The sequence below is a fragment of the Eulemur rufifrons genome, chromosome 1 (assembly GCF_041146395.1).
Source record: "Eulemur rufifrons isolate Redbay chromosome 1, OSU_ERuf_1, whole genome shotgun sequence".
Classification (NCBI taxonomy): domain Eukaryota; kingdom Metazoa; phylum Chordata; class Mammalia; order Primates; family Lemuridae; genus Eulemur; species Eulemur rufifrons.
In genome coordinates this window covers 29,774,159-29,792,132 of record NC_090983.1, presented here as the reverse complement: position 1 = coordinate 29,792,132, position 17,974 = coordinate 29,774,159, and the positions used below count along the sequence as shown (strand labels likewise).

Sequence of the window (17,974 nt, the reverse complement as noted above, 5' to 3'; positions counted from 1 at the left end):
AGAAGGAAGGTGGGTGATATCATGAGAGAGGTTTATGTGTTTTGGAGGCCTATAAGGTGCTGGCATTGTTCTACTTCTTGACCTGGGTGATGATGATTCAGATGTTTGCTTTATAGTTATTCCTTAAACTGTGCTTATATGTCTTGTGCACTTTTTTGTACATATGTTAAATTTAGCAAAAAGGAGGAACAGAAAATTATAAATTAGTTTTCTTTATTGTTGGTTGCTAACTTTGAAAGTTTTATTCTTTATATGATAACATCATGCAGAATTATTTTTAAAAAGTTTAGTCTCCACAAATGATTGGATTCTAAAATCATTTTGTTTTTCTTCTCTAAGCCCTTAAGCAACTGGAATCTATTTTAAAGAAAATCATAAAGGAACGAAAAGGAAGAAACTTCAGTCAGCATATTTTCATTGACTCCTTAGTACAGGGGAACCTCAATGACGAACAGGTGATGTGATTGTCAAATGTTTATCAAATAAAAAATAATCACACATGTACACAGTGTGCTTTTTATTTACTTTAATCCAGATACCTTCCTAGAATTCAATGGCTTCTCTTCTCTTTTATTGTACATCGTAAGTAGTATGAGCACTTAGTCTCCTGTTATTTAGCTCGTTGAAGCATCTGTATATTATTTTATATTTGGGTAAGCAAATATTGAACTAAAATGCTCTGGTCATAAAAGAAGAAGTTGTATAAGCCTTTATAGACTAAGTAACTGCCTGCATGACCAGGTATGGCAGTTTGGCTTATCCACAGTGCACATCAGCACACCACTGCATTTGTGGTGTTGTCGGGCAAAAGACAGGAATGGAATCTTTATTGCCACATCTGTTCACTGTGGGAATCTTCTACCCTACTCTACACATGCAAGTCCTTGTGGCCAGAAGTGATTTTCTGGGTGTGTTTTGGCACAGAAATTGAATCAGCCTTCTAGGACAGTAGTAGGATCTTCTCCACTGTTTTGAGGCTTTATTGTTGCACCAGGCCAAGTCAGAAACATAGGACTGAGCCAATCTGTTTGCCAAAGTGTATCATAAACCAATAATACTAGCAAGAAATAACCCTGATTTGATCATTACACATTGTATTCATGTATCAAAATATCACATGTACCCCCAAAATATGTATAACTATGATATATCAATAAAAAATAGACAGACACACAAAAAGCAGTGCAGTATTGAGGTTGGTTTTCATATACAGATTTTGTTTTAATTAAAACAGAGAGGTCAGAAATTAAAACATCATAAAGAAATAATACACTTTTTTCCTTTCACTGACCCTCATTTTATACTCTATAGATTATTTTAGCAGGGCTTAATTTAGGCCCTTGCATTTCACACTTTCTAAACTTAGTTTTGTTTCCTAGATCATAGAAGACAGTATGATATTTTCTCTGGCCGGTTGCATAATAACTGCAAAATGTAAGTATAAATTGAGTTCTCTTTCAGATGGATTACAAAATACACAAGGGTGAAGCTATTCTAAAATAAAGGGAACACTGCAAGACCTCTTTATAATTTCCCTTACCTCTTTTTTATTCTTGTTTTAAAGGCTTGATTCACATAGGTGCCTTTTTTTTACCCCAAAGTGCTTGATACTGGCTCTGAAAATTACCATAAATTTCTTGACACATTTTATTGATTGTGAATTCTAGTTAGTGCCTTTAAAATGAACTGCTATTGACACATTTCCAACTGGAGCAGTGAGCTTTTCCATTTCCTGCTGCTGCTTTTTACTTTGACTCCAAGCCAGTCTGCTATTATTAAGGTCTACCAACAGAAGATATAGGCCACAGAAATCATGATTTAAAAGAACTCCTCTCTTGGTGGAATCAAAGGTGATTTTTATTTAAAATTCTAAAATGTGTGATATGTTTCTAAGTTTCCTCACTGGTTTTTAGATTAGTGGAATAGCATTCATTTATATAGTATTCATAAAAATATTTTTATAGACATAAAAATATATTACGATAAAAATGCTTGAAGGAAGTATTAGGACATCAATTTAAAATCTGGAAAATTTACGTTCACTTGGAGGATTTCATTTATAGCTCTTTCTGTTTGAGGAAGTTTTCTTTAAGATGGTGAGTAGAAGGCCGGGCGCGGTGGCTCACGCCTGTAATCCTAGCACTCTGGGAGGCCGAGGCGGGTGGATTGCTCAAGGTCAGGAGTTCGAGACCAGCCTGAGCGAGACCCCGTCTCTACTAAAAATAGAAAGACATTATATGGACAACTAAAAATCTATATAGAAAAAATTAGCCGGGCATAGTGGCACATGCCTGTAGTCCCAGCTACTCGGGAGGCTGAGGCAGTAGGATCGCTTAAGCCGAGGAGTCTGAGGTTGCTGTGAGCTAAGCTGACGCCACGGCACTCACTCTAGCCTGGGCAACAAAGTGAGACTCTGTCTCAACAAAAAAAAAAAAAAAAAAAAAAAAAAAAAAAGAAAAAAGATGGTGAGTAGAAACGTAAACTTAAAAATTTTTTCTTTGACATCTGGAGATGTCCAGATATTATATAAAATGGAATTTAGGTAAGCATATGTCAAAAATAACATACTTGACCTTTTAAAAAAATGCTGACTTACTGGATATGACTATAGTCACAGGTATTCAGGAGGCTGAGGCAGTAGGATCTCTTGATCCCAGGAGTACAAGTCCAGCCTGGACAATATAGCAAGACCCCATTTAAAAAAAAGGAAATAAAAATTTAAAATGCTTACTTGTTTTAAAAATGTATTAAATCAAAAATATGGCTTCGCTAAAGACTTTCAAAAACTCTGAATCAGTTGTGGTCTGGACACTAGAAAAAGTGACTGTTTCCAAGATCAAATTAACATTTTAATCTTATTTTCAGTTTTTAGGGAGATTTTAAGAGTATTTCTCTTTCTTTGCGTATGAGTTGGTTATTTCTTAAAGTATCTCTGAAATTTTAGAGAGATAAGATACACAGGAAACCTTAATTAAAGTCTAAGGTTAGTTTGCCACCTATTGACCTTGGGCAAGGTACTTTTCTCTGCATTTTTCTCCTTTTCTAAAGTAAGGGTTTAGCTCTAGATGACCTCCACGAAATTGTGTCTGATTCAGTATTATATTTAAAGGACATTAGATGGCTTAAAAATCACATTTTTAAGCTATTTCCAGTTATCCTTTTTAATGGAGTTCTACAAAAGAACCGATGTTTGAGATTATTAAGCTTATTTAGTTTTATTAATTTTAAGTGATAGTATAGTCAAACAGGGTATGTGAGTGACTACTTTATGCAAATCCTTATGCTAAATTCTTCAGGTATATATTACTATGTATTATAAAATTGTATTACATACATATTGTACACTACACAAATTTTCACACCCCTTGTGAAATAGAAATTCTATAGTTCTCTCAAAAGCCATAATGAAGAAGCAGCATATATAGGGAAAACTTAAGGACAGGCAGTCACTCATATGCTTTTTGTGAATTCTGGATGTGAGAAATTTATCAAAATAATTGAGTATCAAGTAGCTATTGATTTTAGTGATAATAATATGGGTAATAGTTGAATCTGGCAAACTTCTTAAAAAATTAACTGAGACAAATTTAAGTCAGCTCTTAGCTCAGACAAGAAATCATTGATAAGTAAAGGTAGAAGTTAAGTAAGGTAGAAGTTACTATAAGCATATTAGGAAGTATTTGTGACATGGAAACAGTAGAGCTATAGATAGTGTCAGTTTATGCATATTCTAGAGAAAGAGATATATCCACATGATTGCATTTCTTGAGTAATTATAATCCCAGTGGGTCCCTAAAGGAAATATAACTACTCGTTTTCCTCTGTTTTATTTTCATCGTATATTTTCATTTCCTCACTGAATATAATCCATAAATCAGTTTAAGGTAAGCCATGAGCCAGTGATCTTCCAATTTTGGTGTTAATCCAAATAACTATGGTACTGCATTTGTTAAAAGTACAAATGCCTGGACCTCGCCAGAAATGTACTGAGTCACAATCTGTGGATGTGAGTTGGAGCATGAGCCAACTCCTGGGTGATGTTTGAGAACCTAAGCAATAACCAGTCATAGTTTTTGAGCCAGTGTATTTACCATTATGAGTAAAAATTTAGAATATTGATTTATAGGTAAATCTCCTACTGCTTTGATTTGTATGAATCATTTCATTAGTGCTCCTAAGTGAACTGATAAATTAGTTTTTTTATTTTGCAAGGTTGAATGAACCAGATAATCCATCACTATCACCAACATTGAACACTCCCACAGATAGGAAGTTTATTTATTATCCTAACTTTTACCTAAGGTAAAATGTATTAAGTGGCTTCAGTTATTTGCCAATTTAAAGAAAGAAAACATCCAGATTCCACTCTCTTTTGGACAACATTCTGTAAATATTCATGTTCCATTCAATCAAATACAATCCTGTGAAGAATTTCATTTTACTCTTTCGTAGTATTTATGTATCTTATATCAGAAGAAAAAAAATGCATATATAAAACCCCACTCTAAGCCATTTGTTTTTTAATTTTGTTTTAAATTCTATACCCAAACCATGAGTTAGCTATTTTCATTGTTATTAATATAATTTTTCACCTAGTGTGTACCTGGGCAATCTGTTTTTTAACTACCTGTGAAGAAGTTCAAAAAAAACTATATGAAGAGATAAACCAGGTTTTGGGAAATGGTCCTATTACTCCAGAGAAAATTGAGCAGCTCAGGTAAGAACACAATAAAAGAAAGAAGAGATCATTAAAAGGTAAATTTGAACTGATTTATCTAATATAAAACTAATGTGGCTACCTAGGAAAACTATATATTTTCATAGGACTTAAAATATTTACATATAGATTTTTATAAATAATTTAACCTGTTTTACAAAATTGTAATGTAGTGTGGGAAACCTTTAAATTAGCCTATATAAAATAGTACCAGTGATGTCAAGCAGTGGGACACGCATACTTTGTTGGTGGGAATACAGAATGGTATAGCCACATTGGAAAACAGTATAGTAGGCTCTTAAAAAGTTAAACATACACTCACCATATGACCCAGCAATTTTACTCCTAGGAATTTCATTCCAAGAGAAATGAAAACACGTCCACACAAAGACCTATATGCAAATGTTCATAGCAGTATTATTCATAATAGCCCAAAATTGGAGGCAGTTCAAATGTTCAGCAACTGGTAAATAGATAAACAAATTGTGGTATAACCATATGATGGAATACTACTAAGTAATAAAAGGAACACAATATCAATACATACAACAACAGATAAATCTCATGCTAGGTGAAAGAAGCGAGACACAAAATACTGCCTACTGTATGATTTCATTTATGTAAAATTGTAGAAAAGATAAAACTATAGTGATATTAAGCAGATTGGTGGTTGTCTGGGGCTAGGAATGGGGAGGGGATCAACTACAAAGGGGCATGAAGAAAATTTTTAGGGTAAGGGAATTGTTCTATATCTTGCTCGTGGTGGTTGTTACACAATTTTATACAATTACTAAAATTCATCAAACTGTACAGGTAAAATAGATTAATTTTGTTGTGTGTAAGTAATACCTTAGTAAAGAAAAGATTTTAAAAAATAGCAGCTATGACTGCTCAGGGGTTAGAAGTCTGAGACAGGGTAGCAAGCAATCCTACCTTGGGGCGTATTTCAACTATAAAAAAGAAGACAGGGAGACAGCTATTGGGAAGAGCTAGAAGCGGTGGGTTTCCAAAGGAAATTTCTGTTTCAGAGTCTTTTAAATGTTGGAAGTTTTATTTATTACATTGAATATAGCTTTTTTAAAATTTTAAGTAATAATGTAAAACAAAATAAAAAAGAAAAGTAAGAAATAAAAAACGAAAAAAGTAATACTAGTTGTGTTTTGAAGTTTTATATTATAATATAGAAGTGTATGAAGTAGAAAGTGAAGGTACTTTGTAAATGTATCCTAAGAGATAACAATTGTTATCTATCTTTGCTATTTTTCTGTGTACATACACATGTATATAAAACAAAAAATAAAAAACATTTTAAAATATAAAACATAACTCTTCTGAAAATTCAATTTTTTTTCTGTAAATATTTTGTGGATAGTATTCTCATGTGTAGTGACTTCATTATATCCAATCAATGATCGAGTTCTGTTGATTCTAATTTCCAATGAATTTTTTCAGGCCTTTTAGTTCTATCCATTGCCGTTGCCTCCACTCTAGTTCAGATTACCGTCAATCACCTTGACTAAAATACTTCAGTAGCCTTGGCTCTTGCTCCTCTCCAATCCATTCTCCAAATTGCTGCTGGAGCCCTGGGCTGCACACTGCAATCATTTAGGGTGCTTTAAACATACAGATACCTAGGGCCAACCCCAAACCAATTGATTAACAATCTCTAAGCATCAGAAGTTTTCAGAAGCTTCTCAGATGATTCTAATGTGTATTCAAAGTTGAGAATCACAGAGCTAGTGATCTTTCTACACCTGGAGAGTCACATCTGATTAGGTAACTCCCCAATTTAAAATCCTTCAGTGGCTTCCGATTACTCTTAAGATAAAGTTTAAACTCCCTAACATAGCTTATGAGGCATTTCAAGAGCTGGGCCTTACATACCTCTCCCACCTTATCTCTCATTACTTGTACCTGTTCATAGCCTTGGATTCAGCTATACTGAATGTCTTTTGTTTCTTTGAAGGCACAGCACTCTTTGTTATTTCCTAGCTTTTGCACAGACTATTCTTCTGTATAGATTTTCTTTTCCTCTCTCCTCTGGCTAACTTCAGTTTTGGTGTATTTTGGTTTTTTTCTTTTGCTGGGGGCAGGTCTCAGCCTAGGTGTTTATTTCTCTACAAAGCCCTTTCCCTAGATTAGGTGCTCCTGTCATGTGTTCCCATAATACCCTGAACTTCCTTTATCATAACATTTACTGTGCTTTTTTAATTGTTCATCCTTTATGCCCTCTCCACTTTCTCTCCCCCTGCCAACTAGATTCTGAATTCCTTTCGTGATATCTGTCTTGTTCACTATTGTGGCTCAGTATCTAGCACAGTGCTTCAAAGGTAGTAGTTACCCAATCAATATTTATTCAGAAGAAAGGAAGGAAGGATGTTTCCTCTTTGGTTTTTGTTGTTTTTTGACATTATAAACAATGTTTGTATGTTTACATCTTTGCTGGTATTTCCAATTATTTCTGTAAAATAAGGTTGTATAGTTTAAGGTATATGCATTGGGACAGCGGTTAAGATGAGGGAATGAGGAGTATGACAGGCATGGGTTTCAATCTTGTCAACGCCGTTTACTTGCTGTGTGATGTTAAACAATTGCCTCTAATTTTGATTTGTAAAATTAGAATAATGCATCCATGGGATTCTTGTAAAGATGAAATGACTGCATATAAAGTATTTAAGTGCACTGACTCATGGCAAGATTACAGTACATTTTAGCTTTTATTCTTCTCACTGTGATACACACTTAATAGTTTGATATATATTGCCAAATTATGCTTCAGAAAGATTGTACCGGGGCCTGGCTAGGGTGCCAGGCTTACTGCCTGCGCCTTACCCGTCCCCCACAAAAAAAAAAAAAAAAAAAAAAAAGAAGAAAAGTTGTACCAACACAGGTCCACTATATGACAAGGAATTAAAGAATAAGAAATAAAAATGTGCTATTAAAAAAAAAAGAAAGGTGTATTAATACTTCCACCAACTAGATATGAAAGTGTCTTTTTTCTCCATTTTATTTTTTTCTTTTTGAGACAGAGCCTCATTCAGTTGCCCACGCTGGAGTGCGGTGGTGAAATCATAGCTCACTGCAACCTCATACTCCTGAGCTCAAGTGATCCTCCTGCCTCAGCCTCCCAAATAGCTGGGACTACAGGCATGTGCCACCACACCTAATTTTTTTTTTTTTTTTTTTTTTTTTTTTTTTTTGTTGAGACAGAGTCTCACTTTGTTGCCCAGGCTAGAGTGAGTGCCGTGGCGTCAGCTTAGCTCACAGCAACCTCAGTCTCCTCGGCTTAAGCGATCCTACTGCCTCAGCCTCCCAAGTAGCTGGGACTACAGGCATGCGCCACTATGCCCGGCTAATTTTTTTATATAGATTTTTAGTTGTCCATATAATGTCTTTCTATTTTTTAGTAGAGACGGGGTCTCGCTCAGGCTGGTCTCGAACTCCTGACCTTGAGCGATCCACCCGCCTCGGCCTCCCAGAGTGCTAGGATTACAGGCGTGAGCCACCGCGCCCGGCCCCTGGCTAATTTTTTATTTTTTGTAGAGACAGAGGTCTCACTGTGTTACCCAGGCTACTCAAACTCCTGGCCTCAAGCAATGCTCCCACCTCAGCCTTCCCAAGTGCTGGGATTACAGACATGAGCCACCACACCTGGCCCTTTTCCTCCATCTTTTTTGTTTTTTAATTATTTACGTAAGAGACAAGGTCTCACTCTTGTCACCCAGGCTGGAGGAGCACAGTGGCACAATCACAGCTCACTGCCCTCGAATTCCTGGGTTTCAAGTGATCCTCCTGCCTGAGCCTTCCAGGTAACTGGAACTACAGGTATGCACCACCATGCCTGGCTAATTTTAAATTTTTTGTAGAGACAGGGTCTCACTATGTTGCCCAGGCTGGTTTTGAACTCCTCACCTCAAGTGATCCTTTTGCCTCAGCCTCTCCCAAAGTGCTGGGATTACAAGTGTAAGCCACTGTGCCTGGCCTTCCTCCATCTTTTATTAGTGATATCTGTTGTCATTCTTTTTCATCTTTGTCAATCTGGCAAGTAAAAATAAGATGCTTTGATTGACAATCTTTAAATTGTTAGTTAGGTTGAGTATCATTTTATGTATCTCCAGACCATTTGTATTTTTTCTTCAATTGCTTTTTTATATTTTCTACGTTTCTATTGGGGTATTTGATTATTTTAGTTACTTTGAAAGAGATTTTATTACCTTTTTAAAAAAGCTTTTATAGCTCTTTTTTAAAAGCACTTTTATACATTAAGGATATATTTACTGAAAATATTTTTCCTAATTGTCTTTTAATTTTTCTCATGTTTACAAATATATAAACAAAATGTTTTGTAGTTAGATTATTTATATTTTTCTTTATGCTTTCTGTCAGCATGTCATGCTAAAAATGAAGGACTTTTCTATTAAAAATTCTAAAAATATTATTTTGAGTTATGTTCTGGTTCTGGTACTTTTAGAGGTGTTTTTCTTTGTTTAAATCTTTATCCACCTGGAATTTATATATCTTTAATATATAACATATCTTTAAGATAAGAATTATGATGGAACTATTTCATGTTAGGAAGATTTGAGAAGTTGATGAAGGACATTTTTTAAATGTGTGCATGTTTCAAACTGTCTCTCCCAAAAAAAACATCTTTAAAACATTTTTTTTAAACAGGTATTGTCGGCATGTACTCTGTGAAACTGTTCGGACTGCCAAACTGACCCCAGTTTCTGCCCAGCTTCAAGATATTGAAGGAAAAATTGACCAATTTATTATTCCCAGAGAGGTAGGAAACATTTGATATATTTAATAACTTATTCAATTATTCTCAACACTTTCGGTATGTATTTAAAAGTTTATCGTTTACAGTGCCCAATAAATGCTACCCATTATTAAATCAAAGATACAATCCTTTTAATTACAAAGTAATAACTTTATTTTGAAGTTCAAGCAATATAAAAGTCTTTCTTCCCCACAGGTATTACTTCTAACACTTCACTATGTGTTTTTGTAGACCTATTTCTATATATTTATATCACTATGTGTATGTGTATACACACACACACATATATATGTATTTTAAAAACAATTTACATGTGAAAAGTTACTCTTCATATATTCTTTAAATTTATTATTTTATTGAGTGTATCATGGCTATTAGTACAACCGGCACTTGATACAGATCCAACTCATTATTTTTAATGGCTGCTTAATATTCCATTGTGTGGATGTACCATCATCTATTTAAGCAGTCCCCACTAATGAAAATTTAGATTGACATTAATTTTTTATTATTACAGATTATGTACTTGTATAGGCACTGAGTAGAGTCTTGGAAATGGAATTTTTGGGTTAGAGTCCATCTGTATATTGTATTTAAATTGCCCTCTAAAAGGCAATTTATACTTTTAGCAACAATGTATGAAAATGCTTTTTCTCTCCAAATCCTTACCATCTCGGACTTTTGAGTCTTAGGACTTTTGAGTCTTATACATATTTTGTGAATCCCATTATTTTAGTTTGCTTTTCCCTGATCATTGAGGAGATCAAATAACTATTCACACCTACAATAACAGTTTGTATTTTTTCTTTTGAATTATCTCTTTATAATTTTCATTTTTCTTTCTAGTGAGCTTATGTTTTTTTGTATGTTATACAAAACTCTCTTGGTTACATTGCAAATTTTTTTCCTATCTGTTAGTTACCTTTAACTGTTGCTTATGGTGGGTTTTTTGTTTGTTTGTTTTAACTGGGTGTAGATTTTTAATTTTCATATAGCTAAGTGTGTTATTCCTGTAAGCTTCCAGATTTTGTGACATGCTCAGGGAGGCCTTCCCCATTGTAAGATCAACAAAATGATGGCCTGTCTTTTCTTATATTATTTTATCTATACTAAAGGCAATGTAGGATGAGTTGGCTTTCTGGGAGTGTTTTGTCTCTGTTAGGCCTTGACTAACTAGACTGATTTTTTTCACAGACCCTTGTCCTTTATGCCCTTGGTGTGGTACTTCAGGATCCTAATGTTTGGCCATCACCATACAAGTATGAAATATCTGTCATTGTCTTTGTGATTGTCGATTTTTATGTGTTTGTATGTTTTGCATTCCTTTTCTAGGTTTTGAGGAGAAGATTCAATATGTGGCAATGCTACAACAAAAGAAAGCCACTGCCTCCCCTTTATATCTTCAGTTTACTGCTTTTTCTCTTCCATGAATCTGCTACTCCTTGTCTCTTTTATTACCATTTCTATCCTAAGATTTGTTTAATTGCTTGATCTCTATAACTGTCCTTTAATTTCAGTAGATTGGAATTCTTTTGTTGGTAAGTGGGTATTGCTCATGCAGTTTCTATTTTCTTCTGTTGTTCTCTTGCAACTATTAAGCTCTTTAGTACAATTCAGAAAATAGTTGTAATGTGTATGTATGTTATGTGTGTGAATGGCAAGGGAGGGAAAAGGTAAAGAACAAAGCTACTGCTGTTTGCCTCCTAGATGGGGATCCAGTAAAATCTGCTTTAAGGTAACAGGTGTGTGGGCAAGGTTGCTCATGCCTGTAATACTAGCACTTTGGGAGGCTGAGGTAGAAGGATTGCTTGAGACCAGGAGTTCAAGACCAGAGTGGGCAACATAGCGAGATCCTATCTCTACAAAAAATGTAAAAATTAGCCACGTGTCGTGGCACACTGCTGTAGTCCCAGCTACTCGGGAGGCTGAGGCAGCAGGATCACTTAAGCCCGGGAGTTTGAGGTTCCAGTGAGCAGTGATGGTGCCATTGCACTCTGGCCCAGGCAACAGAGTGAGACCCTGTCTCAAAAAAAAAAAAAAAAAAAAACAAAAAAACAAAAACCCTAAAAGATAATGGGCAAGGATTTACTGCCCTGGAAGAGAATTATATGCTGAGTTGATTGGAAGTAAAACCACACTGTGAAATGCAGGGGGGCGAGGTTGGTGGCATGGATGACGTAGGTTACCTAAGAACATAGGCAGATGTCATAGGTAACCTACATATTAGGTAACCTACTTCTGGAGTGTAAGGATGGGTATACTAAGTGTTCCTATCATTTTACTTTTTAATATTATAATGACATTAAAGGGAATTTCTTAATAAATCAAATAGCAGTCCTTCAAAATTTGCTGAAAGTAAAAATTATTAGGTAATTTTATATTCCAAGTGGCTTTTACAGCAAAATTAAAGATATAGTTTGTTGGAAAAATGTATGCCTATAATTATGAATAACTAAAATTTCAAATTTTAAAACCTTAAAAAGTATTTATGTAGAAAAATGCCAAGGTTTTGATAAATTTTAAGTGTAATATGAAAAACAGAGGAACTTCATTGGAACTGTTAACATTATTGCTATCCTCAAAACACTCAGAGAATTTAGGTTATAAATTGAAAATATGAAAAGGAATAGATGCTATAATGTAGAAATCATTTTTAGGAATCAAATATAGGAAATAAAAGTGGTAGTGTTTTATGCTGAAGAAAAGCTTTCTGCAGCTGGGTACCTTCTTACTCATCCTTTGTGGAAGGTCCAGAGATTTATTCTTGTCAGTACCTTGAGAGACAACTCACACTAACAGAAATAGATATATAACCAAGAATAAACCCCATAGGGATGATAGATTAACGGTAGTTTAAACATATAGTTGACTTTTTACAGAATGAAATTCTGTAAACAAAAAACTTTTCTTAGCCCCTTCATTTCCCTCACTTATTAATAAATCTGAGTATAATATAATTGATTAGTATAATTTTAAGGCTAGAGACTCCTTTTTTTTTTTTTTTTTTTTTTTGAGACAGGGTCTTGCTCTGGCTTCCAGGCTGGAGCACAATGGTTTATCATCATAGCTCACTGCAGCCTCAAACTCTTGTGGAGCCCCCAATTTTAAGAAATTTTAGGCCGGGCGCGGTGGCTCACACCTGTAATCCTAGCACTCTGGGAGGCCGAGGCAGGTGGATCGCTCGAGATCAGGAGTTCGAGACCAGCCTGAGCAAGAGTGAGACCCCGTCTCTACTAAAAATAGAAAGAAATTATCTGGCCAACTAAAATATATATATACAAAAAAAAAAATTAGCCGGGCATGGTGGTGCATGCCTGTAGTCCCAGCTACTTGGGAGGCTGAGGCAGGAGGATCGCTTAAGCCCAGGAGTTTGAGGTTGCTGTGAGCTAGGCTGATGCCACGGCACTCACTCTAGCCCAGGCAACAAAGCGAGACTCTGTCTCAAAAAAAAAAAAAAAGAAATTTTAGGCTGGTGTGGTGGCTTACACCTTGTAATTGTAGCACTTTGAGGGGCTGAGGCAGGAGGATCACTTGAGGCCAACAGACCAGCCTGAGCCATATGCCCAGATCATATCTCTTCAAAAAAAAGAAACGAAAAATCAGCTAGGCATGGTGATGTGCACCTGTATCCTAGCTACTCAGGAGGCTGAGGTGGGAGGTTCGCTTGAACTCAGGAGTTTGAGGTTGCAGTGAGCTTTGATGATGCCACCGCACTCTAGTCCAGGTAGCAGAGCAAGGCCCTATCTCCAAAAAAAGGAAAAGAAAATAAGTTTTAATTAAAGAGGCAATATAAAATGTTTCACATATTGATCAGATTTTTAACTTTATTACATACCTGTATTCTTTCAGTGTCAATATGTAAACTTGGATTTTACATATTGACTATATATTGTGCTATATTGTGATTAACCTCAAATTTTCTTTTTAGGTTTGATCCAGATCGGTTTGATGATGAATTAGCAAGGAAAACTTTCTCCTCACTTGGATTCTCAGGCACACAGGAATGCCCAGAATTGAGGTAAAGTGAAGGAAAAAGATGCCAGACTCTGTACTTAGAATTCATTGTTAAAAAGAATGAGCAATCTATATAATTGAAGTATAATTTTTAATCTTTAGTAACTAGTTGACTTTCTTCCTATCTAGGTTTGCATATATGGTGACCACAGTACTCCTGAGCGTATTGGTGAAGAGACTGCACCTACTTTCTGTGGAGGGACAAGTTATTGAAACAAAGTATGAACTGGTAACATCATCAAGGGAAGAAGCTTGGATTACTGTCTCAAAGAGAGATTAAAATTTATACATTTCAAATCTGTTAAATAGACTGAGGAAAATAACCATTTATAAAATGTGTGTTGAATCCTTTTATAAACCAAGTATCGTTTTGTAATAACAATACCTATTAATACTTCATTATGTAAAATTGGATTTTTATATATCATGTTTTCTTAATTCATGATATACATTTATACTTAGTAGAGTGCTACAGTGCTGCTACAGCGCACCAATATACTGATAATTTTAATGAGAAGCTTTAGCTTTCTACTTTTAATTCTTTTTATCACTTTCTATGCCATTATTTTCATATTCTTTTTCTTGTTTGATCTCTCAAATAGTATTCTTTTTTTTTTTTATTTTTGGAGACAGAGTCTTGCTCCGTTGCTCTGGTTAGAGTGCAGTGGTGTTATCATAGCTCACTACAACCTCAAATTCTTGGGCTGAAGTGATCCTCCTGCCTCAGCCTCCTGACTAGCTGGGACTACAGGCATGCTCTACCATGCCTGGCTAATTTTTGTATTTTTTGTAGACATGGGGTTTCGCTTTTGCTCAGGCTGGTCTCGAACTCCTAAGTTCAAGTGATCCTCCCGGCTCAGCCTCTCAGAGTGCTAGGATCATAGGCCTGAGCTACTGTGCTCAGCCTCAAATGAATAGTCTTGAAGAAAGAAATTTTCTGTACAAGTTGGGGAATCATGTTTTCTGAATATTCATAAAATAGAAACAAAATCCTAACTCCTTTTTGTACGTCTAATAAATCACCTTAAAGGGAAATAAAAAGGACTTCCCATAATTTTATTTCTTAGATTAATATTTTATATTCTGACCAAAATTGGTTTGTGTTTTAATCATTTTTATTAGGTTTGAATAATGGATAATATACCTTGCATTTGCTATTTTTTTGCCTCGTGGCTAACACACATTTTGAACTGATATGAATTATTTGGAAATTAATTGTTGTGTCTGAATATGTTTTGAAGCACCCCTCCTATGTGAAAACCTAAGATTGAGGCTTGTTATTCCAATTTTGCTAGAAACCTTAGCAGTACTGTAGTACTCCACTAATTCTCATTTGTGGAAAAAACAGAATTCCTAACTTTAGTACTTACTACTATGTCATATATGAAACATAATGAATTTGTCATTAAGAAAGAAGAGAGGCCAGGCAAGGTGGCTCATTCCTGTAATCCTAGCACTTTGGGAGGCTGAGGAGGGAGGATCGCTTGAGGCCAGGAGTTTGAGACCAGCCTAAGTAACAGTGAGACCCTGTCTCTACAAAAAATTTTTAAAAATTAAAAAAAAAAAAAGAAAGAAAGAAGAGAGCACTAACGAAAAACCAAAACCACACCAAAGAGGAGGGAAAACAAAGAAAACAAAGATGGATGAAAATATTTACAAAACATGACAGAAATTATAGCCATATTACATATAAAGAGCTCATATAAATTGGTAAAGAAAAAACGTACAATAGATAGACAAAAGACATGAACAGCTTTCATAGGAGGGAAAGTCTAATAAACTTTTAGAAAAGTGTTGAGTCTCACTAACAAGTAAAGAAATATTAAGGCTATTTCAAGAATATTTTAGGTATCTCAAAATTATACTTTTAACACTTAAAAGTTTTAGATTTAATACTTTCTTTATTGATAGCATGGTATTTTAGTCTGGTTTTTTGGCTATACTATTTATAAAGGATTTTTTTTTTAGAAATATATTTTTCTTTAAGACAACTGAAGGAAATATGCCAAGTGCAGATAGATAAAAAAGGAAGAAGAAGAATACTTGTTTACAAGTGGGCTTATTTTTAATACTGCTGTATTTCATTTGTAATTGTAGTTTCAAGGATGTACCCCTAGTTATTGAGTTTTTTTATGCTGTTTATGGTTAAATAGCTAACATTTTAGACCTAGTTACGACCAGTTAACATAAAAATTTAACTAACTTGATTCAGCCTTTATTTCTGAAAAAATATTGATGAAATACTTTAAATTTTAAAACTTTAAGTGAAATCTATTCTTAGTTACTATCATCATGTTATTTCTGAAAAGACTCATTGTTAACTATCTCCCTTCCCACCTATCATTTTTATGGTTTTGTGTATATAAAACACTTCCTTTGTTATCCAAGTTCCACGAGTGGGTTGGAACCTGGCAGTAGGTTAGAGTAGGCAATTGAAATGTAATCCAAGTGTCAGTAAGATCAGATCAGTTGAGATGAGAGAGGTAGAATTTTAAAGCAAGTGAGATCTGATAAGTGATGATCAAGGCAAAAACAGGGCAGCAAAGCCAGAATCTGGGAGTTAGCATAATTGCCAATAAATGACACAGTGTGAATAACTAATAATGATGGGAATCAAGGAAAATAGAGCATAGAGGAACCAACTAAATAAGTATATTTTATCCATAGTTACATGACTAACTTAAAGCATTAAAAAGAAATCATTTCTAGAGGATTTTTAAAAAGTAAAAATACTGTTAATAATCATATACAAAATAAGTTATCCATTCACTATTCTTATTTGGCTCTTTGCCTTTATCAAACGACTGAAATTTTGGTAGCCTTGGTGTCACTGATGGCTTGTAGCATGACTCTCAAGTTATTGGACCATCAAGTGCCTTTTTAATTGATAGTAAAATCAGGAATTTAAGTTTTTTAGCTTTGGGGATTTTTAGAAACTTTATTTCTTCACTGATTTTGATTTGCATTCTTTTTGATAGTTCAGAAGTTTTTTGTTAAGAACCTAAGCACAAAACGTTTTTTATACACTAAAAGTGCCCTTCCACACTTTATGCTAATAAAATTTAAGGCAGCAATAATTCTGTGTTTGGAAAAAATGAAAAAGTCACATGCTGTTTTTACCTGGCCCACAAATGTCTATACATTTGTGGCCCATTATTTTATATAAATAGATTTTATCTTATTTATAGTCCATATATCAAAATTTAGCTATTTGTTTTCTTTTTTTTTTTTTTTTTTTTATGAGATATAGTCTTGCTCTATTGTCCCAGGTAAAGTGCAGTGGCATCATTATAGCTCACTGCCGCCTCAAATTCCTGGGTTCAAGGGATCCTCCTCCCTCAGCCTCTGGAGTACCTGGGATTACAGGGGCTCACCATGAGCCCAGGTTATTTTTAAATTTTTAATAGAGATGGAGTCTCACTTTTGCTCAAGTTGGTCTTGAACTCCTGAGCTCAAGTCATCCTCCCATCCCAGACTCCCAGAGTGCTAGGATTATAGGCATGAGCCAATGCACCTAGCCTATTTGTCTTCTTTATCTTAAAATAGTTCTTGATTTAAAAAAAACTTCTGTTTTATTATGAAAATATTATGTTTATTATAGAAAAGTATAGGAAAACACAAAAATGGGCAAACCCAGTCACCTATGGCCTCACTACTTGAAGTTAACCACTGTTAAGATTCTAATGTAGATCCTCTACTCTTTTTATGCATATATAATTTTTACATATTATACATAATATTCTTTTCATTTAATATATATGGACCAACAGTCTTTTCTATAACTGGAACCTTAATATTCTTGTCACCCCTGATGTAAGCATAGATTTTTGTCATTCTTGCCTTCTCTCTCCCTCTTTTCTCTTCTCAGATATTCTTGTTTTTCTTTTTAACTTTACAAATGGCCTTCTCCATTCATTCTTTCAAAACAGTTATGTGTGTGTGTGTGTGTGTGTGTGTGTGTATTTTTTTTTTAAGAGACAGGGTCTCACTTTGTCACCCAGGGTGGAGTGCAGTGGCATGATCATAGCTCACTACAACCTCAAACTCCTGGGCTCAAGTGATCCTCCTGCCTCAGCCTCCTGAGTTGCTGGGATTACAGATGTCAGTTACCATGCCTGGCTCAAAACATTTATATATTTGTACATCTAAATTGCTAATGCCATAGAATAATCTAGGTATTACAGTGAGCATTAAAGAAATGAAATTACTTTACTACAATAAGAAAAATCTTCATTATAATTAAATTCTAGCTGAGATGGTATTTCAACTTTTAAGAGGTAATCTTAAAAAAAAATTCATAAAAGTAATATAGAAGAGTACAAAAAGCAACAGAACCTTTTTATAAGCACAGAAAGAAATTATTATATTTTGATTTACAGTTTTAAAAATGAAAACACATTTAAGTCTTTCAAATACCACCTTTCATTCTTCCCCTTCTGAATGATAAAAAAAAAAAATCT

At 34.6% G+C, this 17,974-nt stretch overlaps 1 protein-coding gene across 2 annotated transcripts in view; it reads left to right on the top strand.

Moving 5' to 3' along the window:
* Positions 1-13,864, top strand: part of CYP20A1 (cytochrome P450 family 20 subfamily A member 1) — a 40,870-nt gene extending 27,006 nt beyond the window's left edge. For both annotated transcript variants that reach the window (XM_069468573.1, XM_069468565.1), the window contains exons 7-13: positions 340-455; positions 1,380-1,434; positions 4,597-4,717; positions 9,392-9,503; positions 10,695-10,759; positions 13,429-13,518; positions 13,644-13,864. In XM_069468573.1, the coding sequence (XP_069324674.1) occupies positions 340-455; positions 1,380-1,434; positions 4,597-4,717; positions 9,392-9,503; positions 10,695-10,759; positions 13,429-13,518; positions 13,644-13,794 (710 nt within the window). In that variant the 3' untranslated portion in view covers positions 13,795-13,864. The remainder of the gene's footprint in view (positions 1-339; positions 456-1,379; positions 1,435-4,596; positions 4,718-9,391; positions 9,504-10,694; positions 10,760-13,428; positions 13,519-13,643) is intronic.
* Positions 13,865-17,974: the final 4,110 nt, after the last annotated feature.